At 41.7% G+C, this 10,426-nt stretch overlaps 3 protein-coding genes across 3 annotated transcripts; 1 reads left to right on the top strand and 2 right to left on the bottom strand.

Moving 5' to 3' along the window:
- Nucleotides 1-977: 977 nt before the first annotated feature.
- On the bottom strand, nucleotides 978-1,838 carry PCYB_124570 (nucleic acid binding protein; the record flags this gene model as incomplete). Its single annotated transcript, XM_004223790.1, has 2 exons — nucleotides 978-1,655; nucleotides 1,815-1,838. 2 exons carry the CDS (start codon nucleotides 1,836-1,838, stop codon nucleotides 978-980), a joined length of 702 nt encoding a protein of 233 aa, XP_004223838.1.
- A 2,578-nt stretch (nucleotides 1,839-4,416) lies between these two features.
- PCYB_124560 (hypothetical protein) lies at nucleotides 4,417-5,772 on the top strand (the record flags this gene model as incomplete). The annotated part of the gene is made up of 1 exon (XM_004223789.1): nucleotides 4,417-5,772. A coding segment is annotated over exon 1 (1,335 nt), but the record flags the coding sequence as incomplete, so codon positions are not given.
- An 866-nt stretch (nucleotides 5,773-6,638) lies between these two features.
- Nucleotides 6,639-8,747, bottom strand: PCYB_124550 (hypothetical protein; the record flags this gene model as incomplete). Its single annotated transcript, XM_004223788.1, has 2 exons — nucleotides 6,639-7,906; nucleotides 8,189-8,747. 2 exons carry the CDS (start codon nucleotides 8,745-8,747, stop codon nucleotides 6,639-6,641), a joined length of 1,827 nt encoding a protein of 608 aa, XP_004223836.1.
- Between the last annotated feature and the right edge of the window lie 1,679 nt (nucleotides 8,748-10,426).

Genomic DNA, 10,426 nt, shown 5'->3' with positions numbered 1-10,426 from the left:
AAAAAGAAATAGAAAAAAAAGAAAGAAAACGTAAGAATAAACAAAGATGCAATTTTTTAAAACATACCGCTAAGCACGCGGCAGCGTTGGGGTGACAATTCGTTTGGTGAACTCCCCGCAGAATCGCCATTCGGGCGGGCGAAAAAAACGTTACACCGCAGAGTTACCTGCGTGCTTGCATTTGCACAAGAGTATCGCCGATCAAGAAAGCGTTCCATCCCGTTAGCAGCGCGCCCACAGGCATTTAAGAAAATAACGAAGCGTCATATACATATATATGGACCTCCGTTTGCATACGTTTGTACCAACTTGCGTGCGCGTATTTATGTGCCCCTTTTTGTCCGCACGGTTGGGCTATGCGGAGGTGTGACTGTACGCGTGCGCGGGGGATTCTTCCTCAATTTGCAAAAATTGGCCCCAAATTGGTGCTCATATTTATCCTGTTTGATGAATGCTCCCTTGCGCGACAAATGGACCAAGCGCAGGGGCGGGGAGGCTCCTACACCCTTGCCATACGTGCCTGTGCTCAGAACGGGTGCTATAAAACGGTCAAATGGGGTTTAACTGGGTTTCCCAAATAAGTTAAAATTTTAAAAAAACAAGAAAACTAGGAAAAAAAAGAAAACTAAGAAAAAAAAGAAAACTAAGAAAAAAAAGAAAACTAAGTAAAACAAGAAAACTAAGAAAAAAAAGTCGTCCGTAACGATGTCGGGCAGCCTCCACGGGAAGGAGGGGTCCCTTCCTCATAAAAAGTAAACTTCACATTTGTCCAAAACGTTCCGTTTGTAAGTGTGCAGGAGGGGAGAGGAGGTTGCCGATGCTGTCTAACCCGCGTGGTCACATCGATTCGATATAATAGATGAAACCCCCTTCATTACGGGGATCCCCCCCCCCTACGCATTTACTCCCTATTGGGGGAGCACATCAGAGGTGTATCGTCACATTTCCCCTCAAGGAAAAACGCAAAGAATCGTCTTCTAAAACCTCTCCTTCATTCTCTTCGCAAGGATATTCAGTTTGTTAAAAATTTTCCCTTGTGTTGAACCAAGAATTAAACTACAAATGGAATATCTAGCCATTTTGATATTGTTAAAGCTACCCAAAATATGAATTTTATCTCCTGCTATGACTATCCTCGTTTTTGTGGCATTTTCTATAGCATATTTTGTTGCACCATTACTACCACATATTCTCCCAATGCATCTCGAGAGGTGGTCCCCTTTTAATATCTTCACATCCTTGACTTGAAAGCTTTCTATATATAAATCGTCTATCCTTAGTAGGGCTAAAGAATCTTCGATGGTGAATCCAAGTAAATATGCCTTTATATAATCAGATGATTTTTGCAAGTTATTTTTATCTTCAGTCAATTTACATGTCCTTACTTCTATTTTATCTCCATTCATTCTTATTTCTAACTTTAAGTGAGTCACAATTGGTTTAATTAATTCCATCCAATTTGTTTTTATAGATGATATGCGATGCTTTGGGATAGTTAGTATTCTCATTTCGTTATTGTTAAATGTACTACTTGTGTTTTTTTTATTTTTTAAAATTAATTTGTTTTTCACCTTTTTATTATTGTCTCTATCTTTTTCCTTCAAAATATTTTCCATGGTTAAAATGTTTCTTGTGTTTCCGTTATTTGGTTGTTCCTTCGGTTTGGGGTTTTCCCCACGGTGGCCCACTCCCTCCTCCCGTTTTTTTTCTTCTTCCCTTTTTTCTTCTTCCCTTTTTTCTGCTTCCCTTTTTTCTGCTTCCCTTTTTTCTGCCTCCATTTTTTCATTTTTGCTCTCCCTCGATGAGGAGCTCACCTTGTTCGGCATCCGTTTGGTCATTTTGCAATGTCACGTGGGGGAATAACTCCTGGAGAATTACCTTATGGAGGATCGCTTTTTACTTATGCATACGGCTTTTTATTCTACTCATACGTATGCTTCCTCTGTGCTTTGCTGATTTGGATTACAAAAACAACACAGCACCTGGGGGGTGGGGGGTACGTAGGATAAGGTATACTAATCCAAGAGGGAAGCTTGCAGAATTGTATACGCAGGAACGGTCCACCCTTTTGTTTTACTCAAAAAAAGATTTCACAATTCGAGTCGAGTTTTTCCAACTCGCGCAGATGTACACGTTAAATACGTTCAAATATGAATCGACGTTCACGTTAACCAGCAAAAAGGATGCGTTCAACTGCGGAGGATATAGCTCAGAGCTCGAGTTACTTCCAAACCGGCCGTTGTTCGCCAAAAAAAAAACGATACGTACAAATAATGCGGTGCAGAATGAAAAAAATAAACTGAGTGAAAAAACGCTGAGGGGGGAATTTTATTAATTTTGAGAAGAAGCAGCTTGGCGGCGTACAAATTAACATTGCCTTCTGTCGCTCAGCGGGGGGGCCGCCCTCAATTATTGCAAACAGGGGAAGAAGCTACTACCTACCGTGGGGGTTGGGATGCCAATTTGCGCACATGGGAAAATGTAAAAATGTAAAAATGTAAGTAGCGTTTATTGTTAGGTTCATTTCATGTGTCACCTTAAAAATGGTCACGCCCCCAAAGCAGTAAAGTTGCTCCTTTACGTTTAGCGACGCGCTTAGCAAATGTTCCCATTTTGTACTTGACAATTTTTTTTTTTTCCTTTCGTAGGGGAAAATTTCCTCCCCCCCCCTGGGCTGTGGCGTTTTAAGGCGCAGCAGCAATTTTGGTCCCCTTCGAAAAGGAAACCAAGTAAACCACGGGCAGGACAAATGGGTCCCCCCCCCCAAAAAAAAAAGGAAAATGAGGCGAAGTTATGCGTGATAGGAAAAGGCATACCCGACGGAGGGAGCGAATGGCAAATCGGGTGATCTGATCAGTCGCTTTTCCTTAACGTGACATGCGGCGAAATGTAACCAAAGGCACGTTGAACACCACGTGGACTTAACCACTACACAACGGTGTTCGTAGAACCGAAGGGTGAAGCGCCTCTCCTTGGGGAAGTGAAACCCTGAGAAAAGAATCAAAGTGGAATTACCACAGAGAACAATTCAGGTGGTAATAAAATAAATGGCGCTTTAGCCGGATAAGCGGAGCTGTTCCAATTAGGGACCACATAACGAACGAATGGTTGTTGGTCTTGTCATGTATATCGAAATGGGATAAAGGGGAGGGGAACAAAACCAAAGCAAAGCAAAACAAAACACTGCCGTAGCTAATTTTCTCCCCGCATAGAGTTCACCCCACAGTGGGAACATGCGCCAAGTTGCTAAGCGCAAAGTCGATCTATCTCCGAGTGGCACTCAAATGGGTCATGACGCTTCCTAAAAAATGTCCACTTGGAAGGAAATTCCTCCTTCTCGGTTGCAGCTCTGTTGCAGCTCGGTTGCATGCAACTGCGCAATTGCGCTGCTGCTAAGTTTATGGTGGCACTTTTGAGCGTTCGCGTCACATTTGTGGCTTAATTTTTTTGGGACAACATGCAGAAGGGCAATTATGCCCCATTTTTTTTTTTTTTTTTTTTGGCAAGCTTAAGAAAAAAAATCATCTGCGCGCGTACAAAAACGCATTAGTAAAGCTTAAAAAAAAGGTAAAGAGGCCCCTTTACAAGCATGCATTGCTTAGCTTTTTAATTTTATACTATCTCTTTAAATGCGTAAACTGCACCGGGTAGTAAAAGCTGAAGCTGTTTAAATTTATCAGAGAGAAGGAGTTGCAGGGAACGCACGTATTCTAGGCGTACATATAAATACAGCTGACACAGTGCAAACATTTCGACAAGCAAAAACGAGAAAGAATGGGAAATTTGTTTTTCGCTTTTTAGCAAAGTGATACGCGGTTGGTCTGTTTATTATCCAAGCTATTTTGTTTTATATGATTTTGTGCTTTTTTTCCGTTTTTCCGTTTTTCCGTTTTTCCGTTTTTCCGTTTTTCCGTTTTTCCTTTTTTTGACGAAGCGCTTTGGGAGCCAATTCTGGTGAATATCACCAAGGGCTGATTCCCCCCTAGCATCGAGGGCCCGCGTGCATTCGCCTTTATGTGCACGTGGGCACAGTACGTGCAAAGGTTCTCTACATACATGCACGCACGTATGCATGGGCGCCGTTCTGTGCTTCCGCACTTAAGACGCCCCAAAAGTGCTCATGGGCAATCCGTTCCGCACGCTCAGAAATAATCCTTCCCGCGCACCCCCGCTGCTGCGCAGTTCCTATTTCTATTTAGGATCATAGACGGGCCGGCAAAAAAACAAGTCGATCGTGCTTTCCCCTCTTTAATTTTCCCTGTGCGTGCGTGAAATTTTTTGTGGACAGGGGACAGAGAAAGGGGACGCACAGTTGGGGGTAGTGCACGACGGGCCATGACTCTACTACCGTGTTGCTAAATCGGCACGTCGGCACAGCGCTCTATCGTTATACCGCTATATACTTGCCATACCAAGCTCGAACCGTGTACGCAAAATGGCCAAGGAGGAAATCGCGCTGAACAAGCCCAGCAGCAAGGACCAAGGTGCAAATAGAGGCAAAAAGACTCGAGTAGATGACGTAGGTGACACGGGAAAAAAATCCATTGTAGATATAGAAGAGCTAAGCGAATATGACATAGAAAAGAAGGACGAGATGGAGGAGGAGAAGTACTACAACTTGCTCTCGATTGCATATGCTCTAATGGCAATCACAGCAGACGCACCATACTTCCTAATCGTATCGATGGGCGATTATTTCAGACAGGCATTTAATGTGAAGGACATCATGATAACAGAGTTTGCCCTAATGGAAAGCATAGTGTTCATAGTCGTATGTGTATTGCTGCATCTGATTGGAAGTTACAGATTAAAATGGAATCTCTTCCAGCCACTATTCTCCACATTTTTTTTCACCTTAATACATTTAGTGGTATACTTCAAGCGTGACTACATAGGACACAAAATGGTTATCTTCAGTGTTATACCATTTGCAATAATATCATGTGTGATTAAAATGACAACTATGAAAATATGTGTTCTGTTCCGAAAGCAGTACTGCACAGCGTACGTATGTGGATTGTCCCTATCCGGATTTGTGGTCTTCGTTTTGTACGTACTTGGAGCCTATGTCTTCTTCGCAGAGGATGAAAATAAATTCTGTAAAATGTTTTCCCTTTTCTGTGGAATTTTTTCATGCATTTCGTTAACATCCTTTTTTATCCTTCACAAAATATACAAACTTCCATTTGTTGAGCGACTAAGAGAAAAGTATGAAGATAAGGGACTCCTGATTAATCAGATGATCTTAGTGGATTCTGTGAAATCGATTTTTGTTGTTTGGGAATACGTCATTATTGGTTTTTTAGCAAATTTTATCGCATATCAGATGTACCCTACTGTTTTTCCCATTTGTATTCAATCCAGCAAAGAAATGAAAGGACTACTATCTGGCATACTACTTTTTGGAGACTCAGCAGCACACCTATTGGTGCACTTTTTAGATTCCTACTTTTTGAAGATGAATTTGTGTATTTTTTTTTTGATCAAATTGATGATGTTTGGATTTCTGCCCATTTTTGCTGCTTTAGTTGTTTACCACAACTCAATTTTTTACAACTCATATTTTTTAATGGCCTTGTCTTACTCCTTCGGATTTTGTCACGGGATTTTATCTAACGCTGTTTTTGTGAAAATTCCCGAAGTCTGTAGAAAGCGCAAGAAGGAGCAGTACCTCAAGTTGGCCCCCAACATTGTCTTCTTGGCCTTCGTGCTCGGGACCATGATTGGCGTCGTTGTATCTAAGCTCCACGTGCACCTTTTGACTGGGCAGTAGGCGAGGGTGCACTTGCATAGAAGCAGTTGGGTGGAGGCATTTGCTTTGAAGCAGTTGGGTGGAGGCATTTGCTTTGAAGCAGTTGGGTAGAAGCATTTCCTTTGAAGCAGTTGGGTGGAAGCATTTCCTTTGAAGCAGTTGGGTGGAAGCATTTCCTTTGAAGAAGTTCCTTCGAAGCGGTTGGAAGATGCACGGACAACTGGGGAAACCCCACCGTACGACCCTCTCGGTAGACACGCGACCCCATCGCGTGGCCCCCTTGCCCCCGAGCACACGCGCAAGGGGGTCTCCCTCCCCTTTTAACACCTCCCTGTAACAATTCTTTGAACACGTCATGTCTTTAATTAAATTAGCCATCTTTTAAAAGCAACCCGAATTCGTCACCCTGCACCCATCACTAATTTCTTTTTTTTTATCCTCATTATTGAAGTTTTTGTTTCCTACTGATTTAGTTATAATGACTGTCTGGCGTGTACGCACGTACGCGCTTGTGTCATTACGCGTTGTTTTTTTTTTTTTTCAAGCTAATTTTGCCTTTATCTTTCGAAGTAGTTTTTTTTTTTTCTTTAAGCTAATTTTGCCTTTATCTTTCGAAGTATTTTTTTTTTTAAATTGCGCCCTCGTCCCTCGACAGGGCTATATGTAACTCTTTGTAAATTAAAAAGCTATTGAATTAACACAAAAAAAAGATTGCACACAAATGGGGGGAGGAAAAAAACAGCAGGAAAGAATATTGTGTGGACAAAAAAGGGGTCAAGGAAACGGACACACAAATTTACGCGCGATGTTCTCATTTTGCGGCGCGAAAAGCTGTTCCCCTTTTTTTGACCAAGTTGGGGGATAACAACCCTTTGTAGAGCGACCTCTAATGGACCAGGTGCAGATATGAGAAGAGCTTCGCTCCGGGGGCACACCCTTGGAAGGAATACGCGACCAACATTTTTAATACATCCTCGTAGAGCTCCCTCGAAAGGTCAATAGTTTCCGAATTAGCGAACTTCAATTCAGATTCTCCTTTTGTGCAAAAAAATATTTTCATCACTTTTTGGAGACCTAAAAAATTAGAAAGATCTTCCGTGTCATCCCCAATTTTACAAATATAAAGCGTCCTTATGAATATCCTCACTTCGATTATTTTCCTTTTTTGATTACTCCTTAAATAAAAAAGTGTTGTGTTTTTTTTTTCACATTTATAGTGCATATACTCGTTTAGGAAAAGTACATGGTTGTAATTTTTGAAGATATTTTCCCCATTTAATGTCATTTTTATTTTGTGTTTAAGTAGGTACATCTTGGGGGTCATCTCCCCACAGGGGTTGATACTTCCTCCACTGTGATCTGCTCTAAGATCAACGTTGCTGTCATTTTGGGTACCCTTCTTCCCTGTATGCTTTCTCTCCTCATGGAAATTTTCCTCAGAAAGGAGTACACCATTCGCTTCCGTCCCGTCATGCTGCTTCTCCTCTGGGGTAACGTCCAAATGATGGATCAAATTTTCTCTCTCTTCATTAAAGTGTATAGGTGGAAGATCACCACAGCGCAACGTCATAGTGGCCCTGTTTAGCTGTGTGTACCTCCCTTGGTCCCCCTCGTGAATTGAACCCAGAAAAATATCTTTAAGGTTATCACTCATTTTTTTTTTTTTGTAATTGGAATACGTATGGTTTCTTTGGTTTTCTAAATATCCAAGAGAGTTGTAGCAAAAATTACAAAAAAGTAAAAAGCGAAAGTGGTGCAAGGAATCTGTCTTAATAGCTAGGTGACTCTCTTTTACTAAGCTGAAATGAAAAAACAAACAGTTGGGGAAGAGGAAAATATTTCGGTCAACATCTTTTAACCCATCAAAGGAGATGGTGGTACATTCTTCGCAAAACGCGTGCTCCAAAAAATCAGCCGTGTTTAAGTACAGGTTGGGCAAAATAAAATTAACACCTTCGCATATGATAACGTCTTTACTGCACCATTTGCATTGAAGGACATTTCTTCCCATCTTTAACATGTAGTGTAATTCTTTGTTTATGGTGGACTGAACAAAGTCGTTTTTTTTTCTGACTACGATTAGGTCTAGGAGGACGTATATAATCAGCCTTTCCTTTAGCATAAAGTGAATCGATTTTATCTTTGCATTTTGTACTGACAAGGAGGAGGGCAAAAATAGGTACTTCGCCAAATGGGCCTTTTCAAAAATGGGGAAGTCTTTCGAAAAAATGTTTTTTTCTCTCAACAGGTGGTCTGTATCGAAATGGTAGTCTGTATCGAAATGGCTATCTCTATCGAAATGGCTATCTCTATCGAAATGGTTGTCTGTATCGAAATGGTTTTCTGTAAAAGCTTTCTTTTCGCTCCCTTGTTGTGTGTTTTCCTTTGTACGATTATTTCTCCCACTGGGGTGGTGCCTCCTTCGGTGTCCTACACTCATCGGTGTGCATTCCGCGCCCCTTTTGGCTTCATCCTCCTGTTTCGTACACAGTGGAACGGGTCTGTTCCCATTCAGGCCTTCCCATTCGACTCCATTCATCCCCCCCTTTCCATCATTTCTTTCAAAATTTGTTGCCTTTCTACTACTCGTCCTGACTTCGTTTTCCTCATTGTAAATAACACTGTTTTTATTTCCTCCCTTTGTATTAGTGTATGTATTGCAGAAGCTGCCCTTCCCATGTGCGAGGGGGGAGTCACATCGGGTCTCCTTTCCGCCTGGGGGATCATCCAGGGGTGAACTCCTTGGCCTCAACTTTTCTCCTTCAACTGAAACGTCAGGACGGTTGGAGGAACTGTCATATAGTAGTCTCAGTTTAATTTTATACAAATGGAAATTTCGAATTTGTTTTTTTTTCTTAATTATGATAGACGCCTTGGTGCAACTGAGGAGATTCTTTGATATTCGTAAATCGGTAAGGAACGCCTTGGCCCAGCTGCTCAGTTCGATGCTCAGGGACACTACGTTTTGTTTTGGGTAATATTCCGCCTGCATCATAGTGAGCTGATAGGGGGGGGCTACACGAAACTGTACGTATGTACCGCGATTACGTGAGCATAAGCACGGCAATGTGCTCGATAATATGCTCGACAATATGCTCGATAGTATGCTCCATAATATGCGCGGTTTTATGTGCTTGCTACTATTATGCCTCCCGTCGGGGGACCTTCATGACAGGGCAGAGCGCTAGGTGGGGTAATTTTCCCTGTGAGAATTCCCCTTCCAGTTTGTGCTTCAATTTGTGGCACTCAGCTGGGCACAGTCAGGATTTTATGCTCCTCCATTCAGCACTCCTCATTCTTCATTATTCACCTTTCACCTTTCACTTGGGTGTTTTTCTACTCAGTTGGAAGTTCGCAATTTTGGCGATTCCCTCGATTTATCACTATCTCTAACTTTTTTTTTTTAACTTAATTGCGATATGAATTCCTTTCCCGTGTAGCCATTTCGGTCGTCGTGCTTCCCCCATTTTTATCACGTTGCATGCAGCTTTTTTTTTTTCCCCTGCATTTTTTCGCGGCATCCTTTTTTTACGCGGCGTCCTTTTTTACGCTGGGGGGCGGATTCACCCAGTTACCTGCTTCGCTGTACACGAGCAAGTGCCCCATTTAGTTTGGCGCCTTTAATTTTTCTTCGCTCGCCTTGGGATGGTCTTCACACGAGAAGGTAAAAAAGGGTGAGCCCCTCTCCTCTACATTTTCAAATAGTAATATTACCAGATAGTATTTCTAACGTGTCACCCTGCAGACTTTTGCAAAAAAAAAAAAAAAGAGGATCCATACAGTCACCCCTGTCTTTTATCTGAATATGTAGTACCAACTGGGTAAGCAAAATTAGCGTCAATTTTGTTTTGTTTTTTTTCTGGCAAAAAGCCCTTTCATCGGTGTGCGCTAAAAACGTTGCGGCGAATAATATTTTTCTTTTATTTAGCATTTTTGCGTCCTTCATGTAGGGATAGTTTCTCCAAAATGTGATTTACAAATTTGTTCTTTCGAGGGGCAGAGGATGTTTATGTAGTGAAATTAGTGCGTGCTCAGGGGGATCGCTTTTTTTTTTTTTTTTCCCTTAAATAAGACACCCCCCCTATGGGAAGGAACTTAAAAGTGGCATACAGGCGCGCCTACGTAGAAGGAGCAGTGCTCATGCTCATGATAAGCGTATAAATGCGAGTATGCAAATGTGCATGTACATATGCACACGCGCTGCACTTGCGATTGCGCGAATTTACTCCAAGTGACGCGCACGCTTTATCCTCGTGTATGCCGCACCCCGTATGTGTACATACATCCGCGTGCCCCATTTTAGGCAAGCAAAAAATATTGCAAAAGATGTGATTTTACGCGCGACAGCGAGAAGGAGGAAAAATCTACATTTCTTTTTTTCGTTGATTTATGCAAAAGTTAACTGATTTTTTATGAATTCTGCAAATTTGTGAAAAAAAAATACTTTAAAAATAACCCCTTTGTTTCAGCGCACTCTTTAGAATTTTGCAGTTCCGTCACGATTTCCCAAATTTCGCAAAGGAAGAAATAGTTAAATCCTTGTGCGTCCACGCGCAGATAATTTACGTGCATATGTACACATATGTAAATAAATGCATACATACGTAGGTACGTACACATGCACGTGAGAATTCTTTCGATACTTATGTCCCTCACTCGAATAAAAATCACTGC

Source organism: Plasmodium cynomolgi, chromosome 12 (assembly GCF_000321355.1).
Source record: "Plasmodium cynomolgi strain B DNA, chromosome 12, whole genome shotgun sequence".
Taxonomy (NCBI): Eukaryota; Apicomplexa; class Aconoidasida; order Haemosporida; family Plasmodiidae; genus Plasmodium; species Plasmodium cynomolgi.
Note: the sequence above shows the minus strand (reverse complement) of the source record. Positions and strands in the feature narration are given on the sequence as shown.